The sequence below is a fragment of the Ursus maritimus genome, unplaced genomic scaffold, assembly GCF_017311325.1.
Source record: "Ursus maritimus isolate PB19 unplaced genomic scaffold, ASM1731132v1 scaffold_11, whole genome shotgun sequence".
In the NCBI taxonomy this organism is placed as follows: domain Eukaryota; kingdom Metazoa; phylum Chordata; class Mammalia; order Carnivora; family Ursidae; genus Ursus; species Ursus maritimus.
This window is the reverse complement of record NW_024423453.1, coordinates 114,766-130,174: the sequence shown is the minus strand read 5'-3', so window position 1 is coordinate 130,174 and position 15,409 is coordinate 114,766. Positions and strand designations below refer to the sequence as shown.

Below are 15,409 nucleotides of genomic sequence, written 5' to 3'. Positions count from 1 at the left end.
ACAGCACTATTTCTAGGAAAGAATTATTTTCCCACTTTTGCTAATAAAAGTTCACCTCATTACTCAGAGTGTTTCCCGACTTCAATAACTCTTTTTCTAAAACAACCTCCTAGGAGCTCACAGCCAATGGAAACAGGAGTTGAAAGAAAAAGAACATAAAACGCAGTTTCTAAGGAGCACAACAAGATTCTTACGTTTCTGGGCAGTGCAGTGACTTTCAATTCTTTCGTTAGAGGTGTTTTTAATTAAAAAAAAACTGTTAGTGGATTCTTTAAAGGTTTTAACTCTTGCTGGTGAAAAAAATTTTCTCTGCCTTATTTTTCCCACAGATTGCACACTCTTTTAGGGTGAGGTGGCGGCCGGAGGCAGTAAACGCCCGCCTGCAGTTCAGCGGCTGTTAGCGGCTAACAGCTGTTTCGGCTCCAGCCAGAACTGCCGCGCTCCGCCCGCTTCCCGTCACCGCTCTCTCCGCCTCTCTGCCCGGCGGTCCTCCACACCCTTTAACCCCCCCCACCCTTCATCCGTGGACGCGCCGCCGGCCTCGCGCCCCCCGCGCTGGGCGCAGTGGAACAATCCGTGACGTCACGAGGCCGCGGCTCAATCAGACGCGGCGTTTGGGAAATTTTAAACTTAAAGGCGGGGCGGTCCCTGCTCTCTGAAGCGGAGGAGGTAGGGCGTCTGCGCCGGTTCTCTGAGGTCTAGCCCGGCAGGATGGCGGAGGAAGGGGCTGTCGCGGTCTGCGTGAGGGTCCGACCGCTCAACAATACGTAGGTAGGCCAGACCGAGACCAGGACCCCGCTGGGGCCTCCGGTGCGGGCCTGAGCCGAAGAGCCCTCGCCGCTCCTTCCGGTTCCTCTGCGTGGTATCTCGGCCCCTTACCGGCTTTGAGTCCCTATCTGTAAGTGACAGAGTAGGGTCGGAGGATCTAGAAGACACTTTCCAGCTGCAGGAGTCTCCTAAACGTATACCTCACTCTGGCCAACGTTAAAGACCTTGACGCCGGTGCTGCGCTGCCTTTCTCCATCTGATCCTCCCCACCCCATCCCACCCCGCTCCTTAAAGGAAGTCCTATTGGGTATTTCTTACGGGCATTCATCACAGTCGGTCATTTTAGACTTAACTGCCTCTCCCTCTTCACTGTATAGTCCTTGAGAGCAAGGACTAGTCTGTCTCATTGCATTGTATTCCTAGGCACTCAAAACTTCATTCAATGACTGAATTCAACATTCAGAACGTTGAATGGTTGATATTTATCAATCCTGATTTTTTTTTTTTTTTTAGTACAGTATACACTACTAAACAGACAATACACCATCGTTGCCCCTGTGGACCCACATTCTAGCAGGGCAGACGGGAAATAAAGTAAAAACTGTAGAATATTAAGTTGACATAATGTTAGGGGAGTAATAAATGCTATAGAGAAAAGGTGGAAGGGGAAGAAATGAAAGTCTTTGTTTCTCTAGTTTCTGGCCCTCACTCCAGAATACTAATGTATTTTGTGTTTGAGAAATATTTATTAAATATTACCAGGTGTTTAATAAATGACAATATCAAAATGAGGAATTTCCTTTTTTAGAGGGCTCATTATGTAATGCATTAGAAGACAGTTACATAAAGAAACCATTACAATACATGGTAACAAGTGTTATGATAGGTGGAGAGTGTTTGCTAGAGGAGTCATTAACCCCTCTAAGATGACACCAGGGACAGGGCTGGTGTCAGGAAACTCCTGACAGTTTTCATGAATGGAAGAATAGTTAAATTACTTAATGGAAAGGTAAGTCTGGGTTTTGCAGACACAGAGGAGCTGCATTTCTTGTTTTGAAAGGGACCTTCAGGTAGCTGTATGGAGTTAGGTATATATCAGAATTTAGAGAAAGATAACATTGAAGAGAAGAATAAACATAATCCAGGTCTAGCGTGCCATATTAAGTACCATTTCAGATGTTTTTTAAAGTTTCGAGCAAGAGGGACGTAATCAGAGTTGCATTTTGAATGTATCTTTTCAGCAACCAGTACTGGGTAGGAGGGTGGAAATGAAGAACTTCACAAGGAAAATCCCATGAAAAGGCAGGAGGTCACTGACCCCCACTTGAAAGTGTTGACCCCTTAAAGGCAAATTTTCCATATTCCTCTTATATATAGTATAAGTTAATACTGTCTTTTAAAATATTCTTCAGAAATGGAATCTTTTATCTGTCATGTAACATGACTTCTATGACCAGTTATACTAAAATGCAGTGTTTTTATTCTTTCAGAGAGGAAGCTCTTGGAGGAGATACCCAAGTTTACTGGAAAACTGACAATAATGCCATTTATCAAGTTGATGGCAGTAAATCCTTCCATTTTGGTAGGTTTATAACAGCATCAAAAGTTAATCTGTTATCCTTGTCCTATTAGGAGTATAAAAGGCTTATTGATAATACTGAATTTGTCATTAAAGATCAGACTAAGCCTTCTATAAACTGCTTCAGTGGAAACTTTAAAAAATTGCCCATCCATCATGTATGATAAGTAAGATAATAAATTGATGTTTAAAATGAAGTTATAAGGGCGTCTTATAAGGGTGTCTCAGTCGGTTAAGTGTCTGCCTTCAGCTCAGGTCATGATCCCGGAATTCCAGGATCAAGCCCCACATTGGGCTCCCTGCTCAGCAGGGAGTCGGCTTCTCCCTCTGCCCCTCACCCTGCTTGTGCTCTCTCTCTCAAATAAATAATAAAATCTTTTCTTAAAAAATAAATAATAAATAAAATGAAGTTATAGTCATAGTGCCTTATGGTTGAAACTAACACTTCTTCCTCTTATTCATTAGTTTATTTGTGGCCTAAACCCCATAAGCCTAAAATATGTTGCTTAATGTCAAGTCATCTTTAAGGTCTTTCAGTTTAGTATATTCCACAATTATTTTTAAGAATATTCTTTAAAGAATAAATACTAAAGATGTTCCTTCTGTGTCTGCTGAAATACAGCAGATACCAACCCCAGCTTTTGTGGAACTTATATGTTGAGAGAGGCTTTAAACAAGTAATTACACTTGTGTTGACATAAACTTTGTGAGAGTTTATAGCGGATCTAACTAGTCTAGGTGTCTAAAAGGTTACCACCGACACTGAGACCTGCAGGATGAGTGAGAGCTCGCTAGCACAGAGGAACAAACATGGAGACCCTGAAGGTTGACTAGGCTGATTTGTGTATTGACTTAATATGGACGTACTGCTGACAATGTGCCAGACACAGTTCTAAGCATGTCATACAGATCAGTTCATTGATCCCCCTAACAAGCTTATATGGTAGGTATCTTTCAGTGTGGAACTGAAACGGGCCTGGAGTCACACAGCCAGCAAATGGAAGAGTCAGACTCCAAATCCAGCCACAGTAGCATGCTGCCACTTAGGCACCTCAGAACATCAGTGAGGTCCTCCCAACAACTTCAGGAGTAAGAATGGTTAGGTTGTTGAACTAGCATTAAACTAGAAAGCCATCATAAAAGGTTTTGGAGCAAATTTCTATAGAAGAGAAAACAATTTCTGGTGAAGGACTGTTTTAGAGCATTAGCATAATTTTTAAAAAACGTAAAACAATATATCCCAGAGATTTTAAAGCCAAGAGTGAGGGATACACAAGCATGCAGACACATGATCTGCATAGGTTCTCAGTAGCTATGCACACCCACAGAGGATTTGGACTTATCCACCCATCTAAAGCAAATGGCATTAAGATTTTAATCATCGTACCGTCTCTCCTTGCTCTGCAATCATAATCCCTAAGCAGCCTTCAGATGGCACTTTGGTTTTCCATTTAGTTCTGCCAACAGGGCAGATGTGTGGTCAGAATGCAAGCAGTCTGACCACTGAATTACTCGTTGCAGGTGGATACATTTCCTTCCTGATTTACAAATCCATTTCTTGTGAGATTTTAATATGAGGCCACCATTGAAAGAGTTGTCCATTTTTAATGTGCTAATTATGCTAACAAAAGCAGAGAACCACATCCTAGACTAGTGAACTCATCAGCACAAATGCTACTGTAAATCCAGCCTCCTTTAGCAGCCAGCCAACTAGTCATTCCCTGTAACCTTTCAGCTTTGTTCATTCTTCTTCCATATGTGTGCATTTCTTAGTTTAGTTTGAGCCAGGCCTTCTTTTTTTTTTTTTTTAAAGATTTTATTTATTCGACAGAGATAGAGACAGCCAGTGAGAGAGGGAACACAAGCAGGGGGAGTGGGAGAGGAAGAAGCAGGCTCCTAGCGGAGGAGCCTGATGTGGGGCTTGATCCCATAACGCCGGGATCACGCCCTGAGCCGAAGGCAGACGCTTAACCGCTGTACCACCCAGGCGCCCCGTGAGCCAGGCCTTCTTGTCAAATATGTTATAAACTTTAAAATTTCCCAAAGCATAGTAATAGTTCACATTTCCTAAGTATTAATGATATATTCATAATAATTCTATGAGGAAGAGAATACGTATCCATTTTACAGATTAGGTAAGTGAGTCACAGAGACATCAACCACCTTGCCCAAAGTCACACAGCTTATAAGTGGTGGAACCAGGTTTGCAGTCTGATTCTATACCCCTGAATTCAGCCACTATGCCCTACTGCCTCTTAAAAGCACATAGGATAGCTGAGAAGTCTGACTTGTATTTTTTCTTTGTGAGGACCAACACATCTCACCTCATAGAGAAGTATATTTTCGAAGGACCAATAAGTTGAAGAGAATATTGTGTCCTAAATATTTTATCTTACCATATCCTGACAATTTTATTTTTTTGGACAACTACTAAGAAAGAAAACAAAGTTGATTTGTTGATTTAACCTCTATGTGTATGTGTGTGTGTGTTGTGTTTTTTTTTTTTAGATCGTGTCTTTCACAGTAATGAAACTACTAAAAATGTGTATGAAGAAATAACCGTACCAATCATAGATTCCGCCATACAAGGCTACAATAGTTTCTATTCACTGTAGAAATATCTTAGTACTGGTTCTCTATTCAAGTACTGATAGTTTTATACCCTATTGATTCATTTTTAATCTTTGCATGTGTTTGTTTTTACAAGTACCATATTTGCCTATGGACAGACCGCTTCAGGAAAAACATATACCATGATGGGTTCAGAGGATTATTTGGGAGTAATACCCAGGGCAATTCATGACATTTTCCAAAAAATTAAAAAGGTAAATACCTTAGCTAAATTTCTGGTACATACAGGTAAAGGTAGTAATAGTCGCTTGTAATGATGAAAGGAAGTAGGTTTATGGTTATCTCTTCATTAGCCATGGGTAGAAAAGGCATACCATAGATTCACTTTTTTCCCACAAACTTACTTTGTAGAGCTTAAAGTTCTTTCATTCTTTCCCTTGAATCCTAGAACAGTACTAATCACACCAAAAAGTGGATGTCGAGGAACAGGAAAATCTTACCAGAATGGTCAGCTCCTCCTTGCCTTTGTTTAGGTACCAGCGATTAGCAAGGGGCAGAGAAAAGTACAAGTAAAGGCCAGAATAACCAACCTAACTAAGAGTTGGTTTTAGGTTTATTTTTTCATTACTGTTTTAATGATTTTTATTTTTATTTTCTGTTTTAAATTTTTTTATTTATTTATTTTATTTATTTTTTTAAAGTTCCATGATTCATACTTGCGTATAACACCCAGTGCACCATGCAATACGTGCCCTCCTTACTACCCATCACCAGCCTATCCCATTCCCCCACCCCCTCCCCTCTGAAGCCCTCAGTTTGTTTCCCAGAGTCCATAGTTTTAATGATTTTTAATGTCCTTATTTGAACATCTGTTGGTAGGGTTTTATTTGAGTTTAATTACTTGATAATACACTTTTCATTATTCCTGAAACATATTTTTATATTTTTTTGTTTGTCATCAACATAAAACCATGTGAGGTTTTGTCTCTTGTTTGCTTTACAAAGATAATTTCTCAGAATATTTTAATGTTTAATATTAGCACATAAGTATTGAATACTAGGTTTTCATAAATGGATGATCTCTGATGTTTTTATACATGTTTTTTCCCTTCTAGTTTCCTGACAGAAAATTTCTCTTACGTGTATCTTACATGGAGATATACAATGAAACCATTACAGACTTACTCTGTGACACTCAAAAAATGAAGCCTTTAATAATTCGGGAAGACTTCAATGTGAGTAACAGAGCTGAAGTAGCTAAAAATAGACTTGCTTATTGGGATTATTGTTCTTGAACATTTACCTTTAATTTTGGTATTTTTTAAGCTATCTCCTGCTTGTATGGTTTATTTTTTCTTAAGTGTTTATAAAGACAGCATATGAGCAATATGTATAGGTTTTAAACACTGACGACTGTAATATTTTGGTATAAGTGCCTTAAAAAAGAACAAGACAGAAGTATCAGAATTTTCTATGTTTTGGTATAGGAAATAAAATGTACATATCATAGGTTTACTTTTACTTGTTATTTTCATACATTTTCCACTTGTAACTTCCACAAATGAATTCTGTAGTAGTTAACACCTTCTTTTTGAGATGCACACTTTTTAGTGACGTCTTCTCTACTCTTCTCATAATAAAACTTGTTTCAGAGGAATGTGTATGTGGCTGATCTCACAGAAGAAGTTGTTTATACATCAGAAATGGCTTTGAAGTGGATCACAAAAGGAGAAAGTAAGACTTTATACTGTATTTCTCCAAAACACTTGTAAAAGCTATTCGGTTAAATGTATTTAGGCTTCAAATCACACTTTTCACTCTTAAAAATTAATGTTTTTCTTTGGATTTTAATGTACGCAGCTGAAATATGACTTACCTTTTACAGAGAACAGACATTATGGAATTACAAAAATGAATCAAAGAAGCAGTCGCTCTCATACCATTTTTAGAATGGTAGGTAACTCTCTGTTTGGCCTTTCCAATTAAAAATGCACTAATTTTTTACAAGTTTTCTTTTCTATCTAGATTTTGAAAAGTAGAGAGAAAGGGGAACCTTCCAATTGTGAAGGATCCGTCAAAGTGTCCCACTTGGTGAGTATTGATGGACCATGATACTGTACCATGTAGGCCAAAGCATCATTTAATTTGGCTGCTAGATGTTTGGTTTCATAAGAACTATTAACCGAACAGGCAAAAACATGTATGAATTGGTAGTTTAACTAGTCTCGTCTGTAAACATAAGGTTGCTAACTAAAATGTAGGAAGAATTCAGAGAGTCTTTCTTCCTCTATGTTATTATGGCTGCTGTCTCCTAAAATTTAGATGGAAAGACTTTTCCTAACCAGAGTTCTTGGGGGAGATTTTCCATATGCGTTTAAGAGTTAGCGTGTTCTTGGAATGGGGGTGGGGGCCGTTTGGTTTTGTTGTTGTTGTTGTTATTTTGTCTCAGCCAATAGAATTGAGACTCATGAGATCAACAAAAACCTAGCTGGGACTATTAAATAGTAAATCCCATTGTTCAAGTATATTCTTAAATATAATAAGAAAATGTTTTATATTATAAACATAGTGTTTTAGACTATAAATCCCTTGAAGGGAAGAGTGATATATTTATAGCCTCAACACATTATACATAGTTTATATTCAACACGTGTTTGTTGAATAGTGAATATATACATTATGCAAACATTCCTTTTTTCCACGTAAGTAAACGTCCCATTTCCTTCTTGCTGCACTATATCATTTCTCTCTTTTTCTGTGCTTCCTTCTTCTTTCTTGCCAATATTCTCTGTCTTCATGGTCTAAATTTTTTAGCTTCATGTAGGATATGACTCAATATTATTCTATTTGATTTGAGAACTTCAGGGAAAAAAATAATAAATCTATAATATGTTTTTTCACTTTCAGATTTGAAAAATCAGAGTCTTGATTAAATATCTAATTCTAGTTCGCCTCATGTATTTTACTATACCAGCATAAAATTGATTTTAGTATACTGGTCTTGCTTTGATTTATCAACAACAAAAACACAAAACCTGACTTCTGTTTTGTTTTCTAAACCCAGTCTGTGAAACTTCACTACAGTTTTAACATTTCTCTTAATAATTTATTTTTAATACTCTTGACATATTCAGTGATCCATTTGGTGACTTTTTCCATATTCTATGATGCTCTATCATTTAGGAACTATAGATACCATCTGGTCCAATCCTTCACTTTCCCACTTACTCTTAAGTATCTTCTTGGAAAGAAGTCTTCCCCAAAATCACTTTCTGGCTCTTTGGAGGTGGCATTTATTTATTTATTTATTTAGTATCTTTTGATCTTTCCGGTTCATAATATCCAGCTTCTTTTCAGCTCTACTCCTTCTCTATTCCTTTTGTGGCTTCTTTTTCCTACCCTCCCATCAAAAACATAGGAGCGTTGTGCTGTGGCCTTCTTACTTCTGTTTGCCCTCAGACATTCTGTTAACATTTCTGTGTGGAAGACAGTCAAATATTTATTTTATCTAGAGTCTCTGAGTTCTAATTCGTGTCTTTGTAAAGATGATTATAACTGTGTGTCCCACTGTTATTTCAAACTTCAGTGTGTCTAAAACAAAATTAATTTCTTCCTATCTGGTGAATATTCCTCTTTTCCAGCAGTACCAGTGTTATCCTGGTCACTAGGTCAGACCCAAGTCAACTCTGACTAATCTTTTTCTGCCTTCCCCTTTTGTCCAGTCATTGGCATTTCTTATTCAGCATTCCCATGGGTGTCACACTCATTTAGGTTCTCATCTCTTGAATTGCTGTATCTTTCTCCTAGACCTGGCCCCAAGACTCTGGTCTTCCTTTCTACAGTCTGTTTGCAGATTTCTAATTTTTCTAATGTTACTAAGTACTGTTTATGTTGCGTCACCACTCTTAACCAACCTAACTTGACTTCCTTCTACTCCACGTGAGCTCCTCTCTTATAGATACATTGGGCCTCTTGGTATCTTTGAACACCGATACTTGTTCCCGTCTTTCTTCCTTAATTCATGCTGCCTTTCTCACCATTTTGCCCCTTTATTATGTATCTAGCTCTTCTGTAATATAGGTAATATACAAGAAAGATTAGACTTTGAGTATTTTAGAGAAAATCGTGTCTAGATAGGACATAATTAAAGCAGGAGTACATAATTACTGCCCATTCCTGAAAGTGTCCAGAGAGAGAGAAAATTTAAATCTCTAACTTTGTTTTAATGCATTAAGAATATTTGCTGAGCCTTCATCATGTTCTGAGCATAGTTCCGCTCTGAGATTAAAGGAGTAAAGAAGACATCCCTCCACCACTTACTGTCTCCATGGCTACCTCCCTAACCCAGGCCTCCATCACCTCTCACTCAGATTCCTGCAGGAGCCTCCTAACTGGACTCCCTGCCACCACTCTTGCCCTTCTCCAGTCCAGCGGCCACAGGCAGTCCTTCAAAAAGTTAAATCAAGATATGTCTGTCGCTCTCTTGCTTAAACCCTTTCCTGTCACATTTAGAAAATCCAGAGTTCTTACTCTTCCTTACATTGCCCTGCACAGTCTGACCCCTACCTACTTTTCTCAATTTATATTGTCCCATCTCTACTTCACCAACTCCTCCATGCTGCCTTTTCTATTTTTTGAATGCACCAAGCTCATTTCTGCTTTGTGACTGGGTGTACTGGCTATTCTTTCTATCTAGAGTATGGTCCCTTGATCTTTGCATGGCTGGCCCCCTCTTCTGTGTCATTCCAGATCCCAGCTTAATGGGAGGGCTTCCCTATCTCCTGGTCCGAAGGGCCTGCTCTGTACCTTCCTCCTTCCTCTTCCAATGCTCTATTTAAATTATCTGTATTACACCTACCATGATGTGTTTCTTACCTGTCTTTTTCTCACTTCTCACCAACTTCCTCCTCTCCCCATCCTGCCCCATGTAGAACAAGAGCTCCGTGAGAGCAGAGAACTCATTGTCTGGTTCACTGCCATATCCCTAGCACCTAATACACTGCCTGGAGCATGACAAGCAGTCACTTTGTGTCAACAATATTTGTGAAATGAAGAGGCCCACGCTTTTAAAGATACTACACTATAGTCATAGACACAAATGACTAGCTTAACCCAGTAAGTGCCAAAGAATAAGTTGTATCTTTAAAGACCCCTGGGTACATGATTGATAGAGCAGTTCATTCAAGGTGTGGGAGAGGAAGAATAAAGGTGGCAAAGTTTTACTAAAGAGGTAACAATCGTCTTTGGTCCTGAATAAGGAATAGAGGCAGACTAGAACAGTAGAACTTATTAAACAAAGGGAATGGCAAAAGAGAGCTCTTGGAAGCATAGAAATACATGAGACATTTAGGGCATAGCAAGTAGGACAGCTAGAATTCAGAGTGAGTACTGGGTAGATTTAAAGCTGGTGGGGCGCCTGGGTAGCGCAGTCGTTAAAGCGTCTGCCTGCGGCTCAGGGCGTAGTCCCGGCGTTCCGGGATCGAGTCCCACATCAGGCTCCTCCGCTGGGAGCCTGCTTCTTCCTCTCCCACTCCCCCTGCTGTGTTCCCTCTCTCACTGGCTGTCTCTCTGTCACTCTGTCACATAAATAAATAAAATATTAAAAAAATAAATAAATAAATAAAGCTGGAGCAGCACAAGTGCCAAATTGTAAAGAATCCTATTCACCTGTAAGGTTTTGAACTTTGTGTAAGAAATGGAGAACATATTCTGACAGCATTATGGAGGATATATTGTAAAAAAGGAACAAGGTATACAGATCAATCTGACTCAGAAAGGGGAAAGCCTAAGCAGCGGAAAGAAAGACAAGTATCCAGATGGGGTATGCAAACAGACTGTGTGTTAAAATCATTCTTTCAGCAGTTGGAATTTTATTAGTTCAAGTTACCCTTCCTGAAGGTTTGTTTTCATCTGCCTTACAGAATCTGGTTGATCTTGCAGGCAGTGAAAGAGCTGCTCAAACAGGCGCTGAAGGTAATGGAAACTAAGAAATGTATTGGTCTCAATGTCATCTTGTTCTTTTACAGAAGAAAAAAAAGTGCTACCTTGCATTTAGAAACTAATAATTCTGTGATGAAAGTCTTTAACATAAAAAGCAGCTTCTGGGGGCACCTGGGTGACTCAGCTGGTTAAGTGTCCAACTCTTGATTTCGGTTTAGGTCATGATCTCATGGTTGTGAGATTGAGCCCTGTGTTAGGCTTGCGCTGGGCATGGAGCCTGCTTGAGATTTTCTCACCACCCCATCACCTCCCCCCTCCTCCCCCTCTCCGCCTCGTGTTCTCTCTCTCTCAAAAAAAATTTAAAAAAATTTTTTTCAAAGTTCATTTAAAAACAGCTTCTGTATCTGCCAAATTATCTAGTTTGGGCTACTGTAACATCAATTAAAAAGCTAAAACTATGCAGTTGATAGGATTGCATAGCTGTAAAGCTTGTGAGAGTGCCATGAAAACCATCCGGATTTTCATAATTAGTAAGGAAATTCGGAAAGGCAGTGGGGTACAAAATTAATATACAGACATTAATAACTCATAATACAACAACCAGTTAGAATATTTAGTGTACAAAAAGACTCCATTTACAGTAATGACTTATAAGATCTAATACCTAGGTAGAAACTCAACAAAAATTACCCAAGACCAAAATAAAGAAAACTTTAAAACAGACCTAAAAGACATAATCAAATACTTGAACAAATGGAAAAGCATACTTAGACAGGAAGTTTCAAAATCATGAAGATGTCGAACCTTTCTATGTTAATTTCCTACAGCCTGACACAGAGACCGCTCCTCTGAGCTAGGCCTATATCCACCAAACCTGCAACCTGTGAACGAGAAATACATGCTCCTGTTTTGTTTTTGTTTTTTTCTTTTCTTTTTTCTTTTCTTCTCTCTCTCTCTCTTTTTTTTAAATATATGAGCCATGTGAGGATATTAGTTGAAAAATTAGAACTTTGTTGGTTGTGAACCTATAATAATTAATTTGGTTGTTAAGTCTATAGTTGCCTATATTTGGAAGTTTGGAAAAAAACAGATTTGAACTGAGGAGTTAGACAGGCTCTTTTAGGAAATGAACTTTTCTTCCCTCTCATTTTTTTTTCTTAGCCATCTGTTCTTTTTGCTCTTTCTCTTAGGTGATAACATTTCTGATTTACTTAATAGGTCTGAGGAATAAGGAGAGAGCTCCTTTTACTGGTGGTATTAAAAGTGGGCTCAGATCCAATCCAGGGCACAGACTTTATCATCTAACCCTTACCAGAAAGTCTAATTTCTCTTATAACTTACTGATAAATAAGTTCATCATCTAGTACAGAGGTCAACTTCAGTTTTCATATTTGCCTAATAAATGCAGGTGTGCGACTCAAGGAAGGCTGTAATATAAATAGAAGTTTATTTATTTTGGGACAAGTGATCAAGAAACTTAGTGATGGACAAGTTGGGTAAGTTTATTCCACTGTACATTTACATATTAATGCTTACATTGTGCATGAGGTTGAAAATTATAATACTTCCCTGTATTAAGTAGCTTTTGTGATTCTGTGAGCAAGCCTAGCTTCTTAGACATATGACTGTGACCTACTAAATTTACTCTTTATCTTAAATATGATTTAGTTAGTAGTTTTGATCTGCCTCATGGAACCGTAAAGAATTTTTAAACTGTAGCTAATTTAAGGTTCTGCATTAAAAACCAACTACTTCTGTTGTATAAAAATTCTTACAATTTTTTTTCCCAAACCTCTTTCTAAGTGGTTTCATAAATTATCGAGATAGTAAATTAACACGAATTCTCCAGAATTCCTTGGGAAGAAATGCAAAAACACATATTATCTGCACAATTACTCCAGTGTCCTTTGATGAAACCCTTACTACTCTACAGGTGAGTTTGATTTTGATTTCAATATGGGGGAAAATCATCTATAAGAAAAAATTACCCACTAAAATTAGGTATCTTCTTTTTAATGACATAACATACCTGCTGCAATAAAACCGATGTATTGCCTACTAAATAGTATTCCTTTATTTTCCCAAATTTCAATCATTCATATCCCACCTCCAAATTTTTGCCACATCCAACACTATTATACTATTTTTCTTTAAAAAAAAAAGTTCACTTTTTCTACTTATTGTAGAAGGAAACTTTGTCTCATTCCCATGAATGAAAAACTAATATGACTTTTCAACAAATAGGTATGTGTGTTCACCTAAGGCTTACATTTTCTGTTTAAAAAAAAAAAAAGGAAAAATGCGAAATGCCAATAGAATAGCTGTCTCAATCAAGGATTCGGTGTTCTTTAATGGTGACCTTCATGGACCCACGTACAGTTCCTGCTGCTACTCACACTATAAGAAATATTGTTGTAAATAGTTATTGAGCACTAGATCAACGTAGTGTCAGAGAAACAAAGACAAAAAATACAATCCCTGACCTCACAATTCATAGTCTTAGAGGGAAGATAAGACCCGTCTTCCAATGAGATTGCCTTGGATTCAGTAACTATTGATAAATAGAGTTCAGAGAAAGGAGAGATACTTTGAAGTGGAAGCAAAGCTTCAGAGTAGAGGGGGCAGTTGCACTGGACTTTGAGGGGTGACTGGGATTCCAGTAAGCCAGTGTTTGTAGGTTCTCTGTTGGCATCCATCCATCTTCAAGATATTTCCTTCACTCTACTGCAGACTAGCAGCTGGGGTAAGTTACAAGGACGTAGAATACTGTCCGTGTTCAAAAGTATTAAGCCACCAGGGAAGAGTATTGATCTTTCTTTGTGAAACTTAATTGTAAGAAACCTAAGTAGTATTAATTAAATTAATTTTTTATATTGAACACTTAACACTCTTGTATTTTTCCCCAGTTTGCCAGCACTGCCGAATATATGAAGAATACTCCTTATGTTAATGAGGTATCAAGTGATGAAGCTCTCCTGAAAATATACAGAAAAGAAATAATGGATCTTAAGAAACAGTTAGAGGAGGTATCTATGAGCCATGTATTTCAGTAAAGAATAGGGACAGATTGAGAACTAAGATCTGCCCAAATGCCCAGAGATTCTTAATTCATCAATATATCTGAGGTCTATAACCTAAATTTAAAACAGCTTTCAAGTAAGGAGAAATCAACTCATAAAAATTTTAGTTTAATTTACTATAAACTGAAAACTTAGGTTTCTTGAAATTATTTTAGATTTTGTTTTTCATCTCCAAAGGGCAAAGTTTGAGATTTTCAAATGAGCCAAGTAGAGACATTCTTTCTAAATTGTCACAAATACATTGGGAATTAGGTTAAAAAGAAAGACCATGTATGGTTACTTAAAACTTTATTTTTGTATTTTCTCATTATCTTGAATTCTTCTTCTGACCCTATGATTAAGTCTAATAAGGTAGCATAATCACTTGTCATGTAATTTGTTTGTTTTAACCATTACGGTTTCATATTTTGTAAAAATCTAGTATTTTAGTTATCTTTTTAAAAATGATCTAAAATTTTAAAAAATAAAATAAAATGAGCTAAAATATCAAATGAAAGTCTTAGGAGAACATCCGGTCTTTTACTGTAGGTATTCAAGTCTCTGCTTTTATGACTTCTCTGCCTGTTATTTATAATTGCCTATTATTAGGCAATTAATAGAATTGTGATAATAGCCTTCTATAATCTTCTATATTACACCTACAATACACAGGAAGAAATGTGTATTTTACTTTATTATAGGTTTGAGAAATTACTGATTATGGTAACTGCCATAGTATTAGTATTTTGTAGGTAGGGTATATTTCATTTCAATAAAGCCCAATGTGGGGCTCGATCTCAAAACCCTGAGATCATGACCTGGACTGAAATCAAGAGTCAAACGCTTAACTGATTAAGCCACCCAAGAGCCTCCCCATACAAATTTAATATTCTGTTCTTTTAAGCTACTTTCAAGGTTTTAAAATCTAGCTACATTTATTATTAACATAACTTAGTATTATATTCTATAGGTTTCTTTAGAGACTCGGGCCCAGGCAATGGAAAAAGACCAGTTGGCCCAACTTTTGGAAGAAAAAGATTTGCTTCAAAAAGTACAGATTGAGAAAATTCAGAACTTAACACGGATGCTGGTGACCTCTTCTTCCCTCACATCACAACAGGAATTACAGGTAAACTTTAAAACATGACAACTCAGACTTGGTATACAGAGACTGGGATTGGTATTCCTTTGTGTTTATTGTACAGTTATGCATTTCTTATCCTTTCATACAGTATATTCAGAAAACCCAGAACATTATGTGTGTTTGCCTATACATCAGCAAAACCTAAGAGGTTCATTACAAATACTGATCCCGTGTGTAGAGGTCCTAATTCAAGAAGTCTGAAATACTGACAAGGAATCTATGTACCATATGCTTCTTAAGAAATTCTAATAAAGTTGATCAGGTGACTGGGAACCATAAGTGTTTAGGTAATATTTTCTATTTAAGGAAACAAATCTTGATCTCAGGAAGATTGATCTGGACTGTAGA

The 15,409-nt window shown here is 37.6% G+C and overlaps 1 protein-coding gene across 1 annotated transcript in view; it reads left to right on the top strand.

Moving 5' to 3' along the window:
* The first annotated feature begins 504 nt into the window (after positions 1 to 504).
* Positions 505 to 15,409, top strand: part of LOC103661707 (centromere-associated protein E-like) — a 74,947-nt gene continuing 60,042 nt past the window's right edge. Inside the window, 13 exon segments of the mRNA XM_040626203.1 lie at positions 505 to 767; positions 2,259 to 2,350; positions 4,856 to 4,958; positions 5,055 to 5,172; positions 6,034 to 6,153; positions 6,571 to 6,652; positions 6,804 to 6,871; positions 6,944 to 7,009; positions 10,840 to 10,891; positions 12,267 to 12,354; positions 12,662 to 12,791; positions 13,765 to 13,884; positions 14,888 to 15,046. Coding sequence (XP_040482137.1) covers positions 712 to 767; positions 2,259 to 2,350; positions 4,856 to 4,958; positions 5,055 to 5,172; positions 6,034 to 6,153; positions 6,571 to 6,652; positions 6,804 to 6,871; positions 6,944 to 7,009; positions 10,840 to 10,891; positions 12,267 to 12,354; positions 12,662 to 12,791; positions 13,765 to 13,884; positions 14,888 to 15,046 — 1,254 coding nt within the window. The 5' untranslated portion in view covers positions 505 to 711.